This window comes from Exophiala mesophila, assembly GCF_000836275.1.
Source record: "Exophiala mesophila strain CBS 40295 unplaced genomic scaffold supercont1.2, whole genome shotgun sequence".
NCBI classification, from domain to species: domain Eukaryota; kingdom Fungi; phylum Ascomycota; class Eurotiomycetes; order Chaetothyriales; family Herpotrichiellaceae; genus Exophiala; species Exophiala mesophila.
This window is the reverse complement of record NW_015622505.1, coordinates 2,094,231-2,106,406: the sequence shown is the minus strand read 5'-3', so window position 1 is coordinate 2,106,406 and position 12,176 is coordinate 2,094,231. Positions and strand designations below refer to the sequence as shown.

The following is a 12,176-nucleotide window of genomic DNA, read 5'->3' as shown; positions in this document are numbered from 1 at the left end:
ACTGGTGGGCCTGTCCGCCACTCATCATCGTATCCTGTTCTGCGCAAAACGATAGTTCGCAAGCGAGTGTTTCATAGCCCTAGCCAATAAAATGTTTCAGCTTCTGCTTTGCTGTAACCTAAGGAACTTGTTTACCCAAGAATCAAGTCCGGTCACCAACTAGATTTACCATCATGAGAGCTCTGGTTCTCTCAGTTCAATAAATCTGAAAGGGTGTCTTTCGAGGCAGACAAAGGGGTTGCGCATTATTTGCCATCAACCCTCTATGGCTTGTCTTTACGGATAGGCAGTGTGTGATGTACCTTTAGTATCGCATCGGGTTATAGAGTGTATGATAAATGGTCCAAATGAAAAGATTGGCAGATCTATCATGTGCAGTCACGAGCATTCGTATACATACTATCATCACTGTGCAAAGATTCATTGCGACCCTAGTGGTATGGCATATGCTTATATGTATGACCTATGTCTCTTTATAGTATTAGTCTTGGGCACTTGAAGAAATTCCTCACTTATAGTCTGTTATTACTGGATGACGATTTCTACACCCTTGCCCTGGGACCCATGTGCATCTTGATGGCAATCTCGGCAAGTCACCAAACATCCTCGTCAGTCAGAGGTATTGTCGTCTCAATCCCTGGTCAGCCCGCTCGTCTATCGCCCTCTCGATTGCTCATTGCTCAACCTTGTGTGCACATGGGAACGAGCCAGAAGGGAAGTCTAGGCGTACGACTACCGTAGTGGCACCGAGGTCTGGTCCCTCCACCACCACCTACCACAACAAGACCTTGATGGGGACTGGGCTCTGTTAGCCAGGTTCATAGAAATCTCATAGCCATGAAACGTCACTCGTTTCCCTCTCACAGTCCTTATTTACAATCGTCCAAACTCATACCAACGATCCCTCCAGCATCGTTGGCCAACACGGAATGCTCAACATCCGCCAAAGACAATGACCAGGATTGGTCCTCGTTCGTGGTAGTTCTTCTTCAGCCCTGAACTCAGAAGGAACGTCCTCGATGTCTCTCGACAGTCCTCTGTACCATGCAGGGTTTGCAAGAGATATTAATCCACATCGAGGGTGGGCGAATACCATCGAGGCCTCGTCCGTACTGGCAACTCCAACTACCATAGAGACATCTATGCCGGAATCTATACGGCCCACCGAAGCCGCGGTCGATGGACAACATGCAATCTTCCTCTACCCCTCTGGAGCTCCCGTCATCAACAACATCGATACGATCCAAGTTACATATGACACGATATGGCCCGCTGCCAATCTCACATTGACGTGCGAGATCGAACCTCGGAGACGTTTGTTCTCGACAGCAACATTTGATCTGAGTGAGTTTGAGCAGCTCAAAGAAGACAAATTTTCTCTGCAGCGACTAACTCGACATGATAGTTGGAAAGGATGGCTCTATTGAAGTTATACCCACCGAGGCTGAGCCAGAAATCTCGAAGTTCCCCACAAGATGCCGAATGCTCTTAAGAGACGCCAACGACGAATCCGAGGTGTATACTGGAGGCGCCTTCACCTTGACCAGTACTCAAGGCGCACCATCATTTTATGCTCTTTCACAAACCCGCCTTGTCACTCCTACATCCACTCAATCCACGGCTGAGCCAACTGCGAATGCGACCGGGGTCGATGGGATGCCTATATCAAGTTCCATGCCTCGTGTGGGGAGCGAATCACCTTCTGCTAGTCCCGCAGACACGGACAACCTCGCATCTTCAGGACTAGGAGCTGGTGCAAGAGCGGGCATTATTGTTTCCATCATTGTTGGTGTGCTTGGTCTGGCGATCGCGCTGGTATTTTGTGTGCGAAACAGGAGAAAAGTGCGGAAATTCCTGAAGAGATCAGAGGGGGATGGCGTACAAGAGAAGCAAATCTCGGAGAAGCCGCCCGTTTCATTCTCCACAGAGAATTCCAACCTTTCGACGACAGGCCGCAGTTCTGAGGATTGGAGGAAGTTCTTTGGCAATGCAACGGGAAGACCTGTGGAAAAATGATGTCCTATCTAGGCCAACTCAATGCCTTTGATGTAGGTGTTGTTGGGTTGGCCTGTTCTCTTTTTGGACTGTTTAATGTTGCATTGAGCAAACGATCGTTTTAGTGAATGACTTAAGACTATATATATTAATATCTATATTCCAACCCCGGTTTAATGCTCAGGTTTTGCATTCCATGCGAGATACCACGAGTGGATCATTCCTCGCACGTGACCTAGGGATGTTCAGCCTCGTCAGTCCCTCGCAAATACAAACTCCTCCGAAATGCTCTAATAGATACTTAATTCTCCTTTCATTATCTGGAAGCCGACGTTTTTCCCAGTGAAAAGACTTTACTTCAATTCTCCCCTACCGTTTGCATCATTATTCATCGGTAGATATGAGCGGACCCAAACCTTTGTTCTGGTTGCTTCTGCAAACGGTCAACAAATAGCCTCTTCAGCAACACCCAATACTCTCAACATGTCGAGGCCGTATGCACTATTTCAAAGTATCGGTCTACCGAGAGGAATGCTTCTGCAAATTATGTCTTTGTTACAAGTACTTCTCATCTTCGTTCAATCGTTTGCCTATAGTCCTCTCTTTTTCCATTGTTCTTGCTTTGAGCAGAACTCCATGCTTCCGTCCGCAAACATACAGAAGCAGAGAGCAACGATGTCTGCTTTGTTAAGGATCTCATGCCATAATATGACCTTGTACCATCAGACGGTTATCCCGTCAATATTATTCCTGTCTTTGGGACTTTCAATCTCGATTGTTTATCCACTATTGACTCTAGAGTCACATTTTGAGCCATCTTCTCATTTAACGAAAGCATACTATATGCAAAGAACGTATCAGGTTGCAGCATTCAGAGCGACAACATAAATCTCCGCCAAAATGGTCCAAACACGCCGAGAGAGACGGGCAATTGAAGCCGCTGAGTCCGGTGAAGAGCTCGCTCAGCCAGCTCCGAAGAAAGCGGCGCCGAAGCGAAAGACCAAAGGCAAGAAGGCACCAGCGGATGTTAGTGAGTCTGAGACGACCAGTACGAGAAAGACACCGTCTCCGACAAGCACCACCGCAAGCACCCCAGACCACCTAAGGCTGTCGACACCTACCCATTCAGACACAAGAGTCTCATTTCCACCTGCTCCAGATTATGGAATCGCGAGGAGGGCTGCACAGCAGGAGGCTGCCAGTGTCACTCAGAAGATGGTTCCCGTCGGCTTCGTAAATGACACCGGCAATGTTTGCTTTCGGAATTCTGCTATCGTGATGCTCCTTGCCAGTCCCCGTTTTATGTCCTGGATTCAAGACCGGTACAAGGTGTGCATAGATAAGGCCATAGCCGAATCAGGGCCAAAGGACTATGCAGATGCCTTTGTCATTCTGTACGAATTATGGCAAAGTTGGTCCCGGGCAGGGAAGGAGGCCAATGCTGCCAGCCCACAGCTGATCAAACAAAGAATGCAAGATTTCTGGACTCATTTGCAGGATCATCAGGACGTAGGCTGCTACAGTTGGACCGCAGACCCTGAAGATGATTTGGCTGACAAAATTGGCGATAACCAAGAAGATCCTCAGGAGCTTCTGCTTTTCATCTTTGATGTAGCTCGGCATGTTCGCGAGCAGTATTACGGCCGGTAAGTGGGTTCCGTTGGTTGCGAATCAAGATGTCTGGCTGACCTATTAGCAGCGCCATTCCGTCTCAACAAGAGATGGTCCAGATCCAGTTTGCTGAACGTTTCGGCTGCTCTTGGTGTCGGTCGCAGCCGGGGAAAAACATTCGAATCCGAGATCCCAGACTTGTAGAAGATCAAGGTTGGGGATTTGCTATGTCGGAGAGCGAGGAAACGGTACTGTTGGAAGACCTGATTGCAAGTGACGTTAAGAGTGTTGTCCCCGGCCGTAAGTGTCCAGAATGTGGTCAGAAGGCGGACAAGCAGGAAGCCGAGAGGGACGCATATAACAAGCAGAACGAGATCAAACGCCCGCCACCCCCGACCCGAGAGGATTACTCATGGAAGAGAATCTGGTCACTGCCGGAGGTCCTCATTGTGCAATTGCGAAGGACCGGATTTAATGAGGACGGACTGTGCAAGATCAACACACGAATTGACATTCCTGAGGAGCTCGACTTGACGCCACATGTGGACGAAACCTTGGCTGGAAAGAAATCGGCTCAATACCGACTCAGGGCGTTCGTGTGTCACCGGGGAGCACCAGGTGCTGGGCACTATATCGCCTGGGCTTGGATCAACAACGTATGGTACCGTTTCAATGATGAAAAAGTCACAAAGTCAACTTTGGTCCAAGCTCGGAAAGAACAGAATTTCAAGGATCCTTTCACGCCGTATCTGCTGCTTTTTGAAAGAGTTGCGGATGCAGACGAGGAAGAGCCCAGAGCACCCTCGCCCGAGAAGCAGTCATCATCAAAGATCGAGACAGCACAGCAAACACAAGCGACGATCGGGGAAAGGGAGGTCACACCACTGGAAGAATTGTCGCTACAACCATTTCCGTTGAGTACTTATACAAACTTACCCGAACCACCTGCCTCCAATCCATCCAGAGATAAGGACGGCGACAAGGAAGGCGATAACGATGAGGACGACGAGCGCGACGAGGACCCTGAACCTGAGAAAGGAGAAGGCCCGCCGCCTGGGAAAGCCTTCATCTCTGTTGTCGTTGAGTTTAATGGCGAAACAATCAACTTCCCAAAGTATTTGGCGGACGACATCCCAGGCACATCCGAGAATCAGACCTTGTCGGTCACAGTCACGGTGGAAAATAACGATCTGCAAAAAGCGACTGTGTCTGGCTCTGGTAGCTTCCCTCGTCAGTGGGGAGATCTCCAGTCTAAACCAGGTGGGAAAGATGCGGCCGCGAGCAAGGCTTCCCCTAAGAACGCTATGAGTTTAAAACGCGGGGCGGCAGAAGAACCGCCTCATGAGCCTCAGGGCAAGCGGGCGCGATCAGCCTAGACCGACTTTGGTGAAGATATGGCATAGGTCAGCGAGTAGCTGGAGTTGAGATTTGGATTCATTGGCTTCGATCCATTTGATCTTGTTTTGGTTGCCTAGTTTAGTCCTGGCGTCCGTTGTTTTGATTCTCACATTCGGAATGTAATTGAAAATAGAATTTAACCTTTCCATGCAACGCCATGGAGATTGTTAATGAGACTGCGTTTTGTGAACCTTTTCATAGCTATGGCGCGATGCCCAACGAGGATGACTCTCGCCGGGCATTTGCACCTGATCATCACGCCTCTCCCTGTCGGACTTATCACGTCTACGCCTATGGCGATCGTGATCAGGTGGTAGATCGACTCGAGAATGTCCCTTGTCAAGATCAAAATCCTCTAGACTGTCGAGGTCTTCGACATCGGATGGCGCTGACTTTCGGGAGCCGGTCTGCTCGACAGCTTGATGATGGCGACGATGGTGGCGGGGGTGGCGCCCATGGCTTTCGCCATCTTCATGATGTCTCCCGTGTTGTTTCCTATCATGGTCCCGGTTGTGATGGTGATCTTGCCTCTCCTTCCTCCTTCGTTCTCGCCTGGCCATATCCTCCACCTCTCGTAGATCTCGTTCCCTTTGCTCTCGCCACTGCTGCCTCTCACGCTCCGATTCACGTAGCTTTTTCACTCCACGTTTCATCAAAGCAAGCGGGTCGTTAGTCGAGAGACGTTCTGCTTCACGTTCCTGGCGACGTGGAGATGTTGAACCCCACTGCGTTTGGTCTTCCCCTTTTGGTATTTTGTACCATGGCTGATGGAGGCCGGTGGACGTCTGGCCGGTGGCAGCGGAAGAGAGATAGAAGTGAGTTGGATTGTCGTCAACACGTGATCTAGGTTGAGACTGAACCTGGGATTGGGACTGGGGGATTAACGAAAAGTTGCCTTTCTTGTCCGTCAGAGAGATGGCTCGGTCTCCTTGCCCGCGATGCAGAGTAGATTGGAGCGATGTATTGGATTGCGCTTGGCTTTGCTGCGCCAATCGAATGTCTCGGTCGGTGTCATCTTCACCAATCAGTTTCCGCTTCTTGGATCTGCGATGATCAACCGACCCTTCAACGATGTCCCGTTCGGTAGGTCCGCCTTGTTTATCTCCTCTTAGAATGGCGAGTCGGTCATCCGCTTCATCCTGCCGCGCTTTGCGCTCTGCCTTCTCTTCTTGCTTTTTTGCCTCTGCTTCGTCACGTCGGACTCGCTCGATATTGGCAGGATTGTAGACGTTCCATGACTTCTTCCCGAGGAGATGGAGAGGCATTGTGGAGGGCGATGGGCGAGACCAGAAGGATAACCTGTCATTAACAGGGTGATGGCGTCATTCCTACAGATGAACAGCAGGCTGCTGAATCATCCAAAGGCTAGTCATTCATCGAGGTAATGGTGGACAAGGTGATAAAAAGAGAACTGGTTGTGGGCAATGTTCGTATGACGTCGCTCTTCGCAGGATGAGATATCACACAGCCTTATCGATGGAGTTCAGCCTTGCCAAGATTCAGCAAGGCTTTACGATTCGACAATACGAAACCTCAAGGTGGACGGCAGTGCCCGATCAAGGCTGGACATTGTAGAAGTTTCCATGTCATAGATCTTGAGAAGAAGTCCAATGGAGCAAACCAAGCTGTAAATAACAGAGATTGTGTTCCTCAAAGTCACAAGAGTGTGTGTCAGCATTCCTGTCCCATCCACGAGTCGGCGTCGGAGCATCATTCTTCCGTTCCGGACTGCTTCCATGATGATCCAGACAATCGACGCCGCATTCAGGCTTATGGACGGCTTCAATCATCCTCCCACATAGTCAGCGGTCCTTTCTAGTCTTTCTGCCCTATAACGAACTCGACTCGATTCTACCTTTCACCCAGTCCTCAAATCTTGTGATCCTTCACCACCTCAACTCTTTCTCCACGTCTCTAGAAACAACACCTGTCCTCTGTCATCCACAAAGACTAGGCGCAGGCGCCGACATTCCTCCCCATTGTCATAAGAAGCCCACTTCTCCTCTTCCTTCTCCCCGTCTCATACCCTACTCTATTCCGCCGACACATCATGTTCAACAGAAACAATCTATTTGGTTCCAACCAGCAGCCACAACAGCCACCCCGCGAATCCTATGGGCAACAGCCCTCTCCTCAACGCAGGCCACCAGGCGGCGGAGGATATGGTGGGCCTCCTGGTCCATATGACACCCCGATGGGTGGCTATGATGACCCAAGAAGTCGTGGCTATGGGGGCAATCCAGCCCTACCCTCAAGAAATGCTCCTCCTCGTCAGCAAGGCCATCAGCCCATGAGCAGTCGAGGATCACACGGCCCTGCATTAACACTTCAACCAACCAAGAGCCCTGACAACACCTATACCTTTCGAAATCTGGTGGCGGTCTCAACGCAAGATCTCCCTATGTCTCGAGACGGTACTGATATCTTTCTCCTTATCAATCAAAAGTATGTGGTTTCGGCACGCCCACTAGACAACTTTCCAAGGGGTATGATCGGCTTAAGCGAGCCGCAGAGATCTTGGATGGGCGTAGCTTTGACGGATCAGCTCACCGCTGAACCCTTTGACGCCTTCAGCCGTGGCAGCTCGGCTTATATTGGATCCATGGATATCGAAATCGGTTTCGCCAGCACCAGAAAGATTGTGGACACCCCCTATGACCAGGATGACTTGGCTAAGGAGGTGACAAAGCTTTTCAACAGCCAAATGTTTGCCCCCACCCAAAGATTCTTAATGGATCTCAAAAGTATACCGCTCAATCTCGTCGTCAAGACTGTTCAGTTGGCCGAACTCAGCGAGAAGGCTGGTGCTGCCGCAGCCCCGACAACCACGGATCCTCAAGCACGTGGTATTCTCACCCCGCAGACCCAGATCAATTTCTTCAAGGACACAAAGACAGCCATCAACCTCAAGGCTTCTTCAAGACGCCCTGCTGCCAATTCAATCATTGCTCCCGATTTCAAGTTTGAGGACATGGGCATCGGTGGCCTGGATTCGGAATTTGCAGTCATCTTCCGCAGAGCCTTTGCCAGTCGTGTCTTCCCACCAGGTCTTGTCGAAAAGTTGGGCATCCAGCATGTCAAAGGCATCCTTTTGTACGGACCTCCCGGCACCGGCAAAACTTTGATTGCTCGTCAGATTGGAAAGATGCTCAACGCTCGTGAGCCCAAGGTCATAAACGGCCCTGAAGTACTCAATAAGTATGTTGGTCAATCGGAAGAGAATGTTCGCAAACTTTTTGCCGATGCAGAAAAGGAATACAAGGAGAAGGGCGACGAGTCTGGTCTTCATATTATCATCTTTGATGAACTGGATGCCGTTTGCAAGCAGAGAGGTAGTGGAGCTGGGGGCGGCACAGGTGTCGGGGATAGTGTCGTCAATCAACTCTTGTCAAAACTCGATGGCGTTGACCAGCTCAACAACATCCTCCTTATTGGCATGACAAATCGAAAAGACATGATCGATGACGCTCTGCTGCGGCCCGGTCGACTCGAGCTTCATGTTGAGATATCACTGCCTGATGAGCATGGTCGAGTCCAAATTCTGAAGATTCATACTCAGAAAATCAGAAATGAGAATCGACTGGACCCTGATGTCGATATCAACGACCTAGCGACCAAAACCAAAAACTTCTCTGGCGCAGAGATTGGTGGACTTGTTAGATCCGCCACCTCTTTTGCACTCAATCGCCATGTCAAGGTTGGCACCATGGCTGGCATTTCCGACGACGTCAATGAATTGGTTGTCAAGAAAGAAGACTTTGACCGTGCCTTGGAAGAAGTGAAGCCTGCCTTTGGCGTGTCGGAAGGCGAGCTGACTGCCTGCCTGCGAGGAGGCATCATTCATTTCTCCCCCTATGTCAAGGAAGTTCTCGAAGAAGGTAAATTGTTTGTGGAGCAGGTAAGAAACCCACAGTCGACTCCTTTCTTCTCGGTGTGCCTCCATGGCCCGCCCGGGTCGGGCAAGACAGCTCTAGCAGCCAAGATCGCTATCGACTCGGGGTATCCATTCATCAAGCTGGTGAGCAATAAAGACACCTTGGAAATGAGCGAACACCAGAAGATCTCCTACCTGAGCCGCATATTCATGGACGCCCATAAGAGTACAGCAAGCGCCGTCGTCATTGATGACATTGAGGAGTTTTGCGAATGGACGCCTATTGGGCCTCGATTCAGTAACCCCATCCTGAAGACCCTCATCGCCTTACTGAGAAAGGAGCCCCCACCAGGGAGGAGTCTTCTCATTCTTGCAACTGCCGCCGAAAGGACAACGCTTCAGCAACTTGACTTCTGGCGCCACTTCAATGCAGACATTCCGATCGCAAATGTCCGTACTTATGATGAGTTGGCGTACGTCATGAAGGATTCCAAAGCTTTCAGCTCAAATGACGTATCTCGAGCAATTGCAGAGATCAAGGACATCACACGTAGTGAAGAGGTCGGTGTCGGCATCAAGCCTGTCCTTCAAGCCATTGAAACAGCTAAATTCGACACGGACATGGTTTCGAGGTTCGCAAACACACTCTCCAGAGCCATTGCAGAGAGGGGATCTTCCTACCGCTAGGCAATGATGAGAGTTTCATGTCTGCTACTATCCCACGCAGGAATCCAAGTCGCCTGAAGATGGAAGTACGCAATTAGTCTTTCCAGCCCATTCGCTATGAAGCCGCTCTCCTCCTTTGCCGTCTTCTGCTTTGGCCATGGCTTGAAAGGTTGTCCCAATATGGGAAGAGAGGAGGCCTGACGGCACATACACTAAGGTGCAAAGGCAACCTTTCCTATGCGTTTAGCAAGGCGTTCCTGTTGTCGATGATGAAACACATGGAACAGAGATGTGTTTATACATATAGATATATAAACATGGAGCGGGTGATTGAAACCCCCATCCACAATGAATGGATTACGCAGCGCCCGAGTCCCATGAGACTTGCACCATGCCAGTAAAATCAATGTGTCATTAGTGATTGAAAGCCTCACGCAGAAGGCGCCGTACGAGGACAACGTTATTGTACCGGGTCACTAGATAGCCAAGAATGAATCTATAGCTACATATAGCCATAAGACGCTGCCAGAAACAATCACAAACAGAATCCCTTGCAAGAGCAAGCATGCGGACAAATATCAATATTTAATTGAACAACCACAGAACTCTCCAGGCATAAACGTCGAACAGTCGTTAATTGTGATGTTTCGGTTGGTCCACCTCCCCGATTCACAAAAGGTCGAAGAATCCTCATAGTTTGGCAATCCCCACTAGCTGCGCGAGGCATCATGTAGCCTGACCCAGCAATAACGCGGAGCATCTGTGAGCGTAAAGAGGTGTCGAGCCCTCTCTCCATTATCAGCAGGCTGTATGTCATCGAATTTCTGTAGGAGACGAATTATCGTGAAACCAGCCAAAGTCAAGGCTTGCTGCTGACCTAGACAGATTCTCGGGCCACCACTAAATGGGAGATAGTCCCATTTCGGCTTGCGGCCAATCCAGCGATCCGGGCGAAATTCGTTGGCATCGTCTCCCCAGAGATCTTTTCGTCGGTGCATAGCGCCCACAAAGTATGCGACCGACTGTCCTTTACGGACGTAAATAGGAGAGTTTCCGTCAGGACCTCCACCGACGGGTAAAGTGGTGTCTCGGACTGCAAATCTGGCATTAGCTGGTACAGGTGGGTGTAGCCGTAGGCCCTCGTTCAAAACATGTTGAAGATATGTGCAGCCCTTGATGGATGCGAAGTCGAGGTTCTCTGGCGATTCATATGTTCCAAAGTCACGAAGGACAATTTGGCGCAGTTTATGAAAGATGCCAGGGTTTTGACCTAGTAAGTAGATCGTCCAGCCTAAAAGGCTGGAGGTTGTATCTCGTCCAGCGATCAGTATGTTCAGTAAATTATCGCGTAGTTCGACAGGGTTCTGGGTCTCTTTGGCAAGTTCATCGAGAAAACAATATTTCTTGGACCGGTCGTTGGCCTGGACATCGCCGGAGGATGCACGGTGCAGACCCTGTTGAACAAAATGATCAACATAGTTATGCACCACCTTGACATCCTCTTTGTATTGTCTGGGGCTGTAGAGCCAGTACAAGTCTTCGAGAAAGTTTCGAATCCCCACAGCCTTCAAACTACCTTCGTAAGCATCGTTGAATGACTTCCACCCAAGCCCTGTTCCAAGCTTGCCTTCACTGCTGAGGGCTGCCATCTGAGAGTTGGTGCTCTGACCAAAAAGAAGTTCTGTGCTCGAATCCATGGTCAAGCGCATGAACAAAGGCTGTAAGTCGACTCTGTCAGTCCATCCGTCCGGCCGGACTGTGAGATGATGCAGCAGATTCTTGTGGTGCCTCTCCTCCGTATCAAAGTCCTGCAAAACCTCTCTAGCAAATTGTGGTCGCAGCATTGCCCGTTGATGCTTCCTGTATACAAATCAGTTGGCGAGCCGGTGTATTCCGGAGGGTGCACAAACCATTCAGCACCGTCAGTGGTGAAAATGCCTTTTCCAAACATAGGCGACCAAGCTTGCAGACGATGTCCCAGGCAAAAGTCCTCAAATTGGGATGCGAGGAGGGCTTGGATGTTTGCAGGTTCGCAAGTCTGAAGAACAACGCTATCGAAAAACCTAGTGTCATACGTCGCTGGGTTTCTCTCTTGCCACTGAATGATATATTGAGTAGCACGCTCCTCCTTCAGCGCTTGAATGAAATCTTTGAGAATCGTCACGCCATACCAGGTTCCTTGTTCTCGAGGGGGGGCCTGACAACCCCACTGTCGAGCCTGGCGTTGATGTTTTCGTTCGCTGATAACATATCGAGTGAGAAGAAAAGATATGTAGGCAATGCCCGTGATCAGAAGGAAAGGCTGTAGCATCTCATTTGCTCCACAGAGTCCAGCGCTGGCACTCTCAATGCCTCAGGCGTGTGACATCTTGTCGCAAGTGATGATCGTAGCTGAAAGTCCATCTCAGGAGATATCCTCTACAGACAATGGGGAAGGTGAACCGAGGAATAAGCACAACTGTGGCGCTACTTGGACGCCCACGGGACGCCTTACTGACCATGTTAATCCCCTTATGTAGCTTAAGTCTTGCTAAGGCTCCCGTTAAGGCGGCGTCGAATCCAACAGGTGCGGGGTGTGTCATTTCTCGGCTTTCAAGTCAGAGTCCACGACAATACGCAAGCATACTGTCAA

General features: G+C 50.0%; 4 protein-coding genes across 4 annotated transcripts; 2 read left to right on the top strand and 2 right to left on the bottom strand.

Annotated features, from left to right (window-relative positions):
- Positions 1 to 2,895: 2,895 nt before the first annotated feature.
- Positions 2,896 to 4,982, top strand: PV10_02586 (uncharacterized protein; the record flags this gene model as incomplete). The annotated part of the gene is made up of 2 exons (XM_016366918.1): positions 2,896 to 3,641; positions 3,695 to 4,982. 2 exons carry the CDS (start codon positions 2,896 to 2,898, stop codon positions 4,980 to 4,982), a joined length of 2,034 nt encoding a protein of 677 aa, XP_016226436.1.
- Positions 4,443 to 6,613, bottom strand: PV10_02585 (uncharacterized protein). Its single transcript, XM_016366917.1, has one exon. It carries the CDS (start codon positions 6,267 to 6,269, stop codon positions 5,172 to 5,174), a length of 1,098 nt encoding a protein of 365 aa, XP_016226435.1. The 5' UTR covers positions 6,270 to 6,613; the 3' UTR covers positions 4,443 to 5,171.
- Positions 6,614 to 6,795: 182 nt separating this feature from the next.
- PV10_02584 (uncharacterized protein) lies at positions 6,796 to 9,918 on the top strand. Its single transcript, XM_016366916.1, has one exon. The coding sequence runs from the start codon at positions 7,055 to 7,057 to the stop codon at positions 9,563 to 9,565; it is 2,511 nt and encodes an 836-aa protein (XP_016226434.1). The 5' UTR covers positions 6,796 to 7,054; the 3' UTR covers positions 9,566 to 9,918.
- An 8-nt stretch (positions 9,919 to 9,926) lies between these two features.
- PV10_02583 (uncharacterized protein) lies at positions 9,927 to 11,906 on the bottom strand. Its single transcript, XM_016366915.1, has 2 exons — positions 11,455 to 11,906; positions 9,927 to 11,404 (listed from the first exon to the last, which is right to left on the bottom strand). Exons 1-2 carry the CDS (start codon positions 11,853 to 11,855, stop codon positions 10,255 to 10,257), a joined length of 1,551 nt encoding a protein of 516 aa, XP_016226433.1. The 5' UTR covers positions 11,856 to 11,906; the 3' UTR covers positions 9,927 to 10,254.
- Between the last annotated feature and the right edge of the window lie 270 nt (positions 11,907 to 12,176).

What these genes read in the sequence shown, in the direction of transcription:
- PV10_02583 (XM_016366915.1), bottom strand. Translation starts at nt 11,855, where the DNA reads ATGCTACAGCCTTTCCTTCTGATCACGGGCATTGCCTACATATCTTTT. An exon ending in ACCACTGACGGTGCTGAATG is followed by an intron (nt 11,405 to 11,454) that starts GTTTGTGCACCC and finishes ATTTGTATACAG; the next exon opens with GAAGCATCAACGGGCAATGC.
- PV10_02584 (XM_016366916.1), top strand. Translation starts at nt 7,055, where the DNA reads ATGTTCAACAGAAACAATCTATTTGGTTCCAACCAGCAGCCACAACAG.
- PV10_02585 (XM_016366917.1), bottom strand. Translation starts at nt 6,269, where the DNA reads ATGCCTCTCCATCTCCTCGGGAAGAAGTCATGGAACGTCTACAATCCT.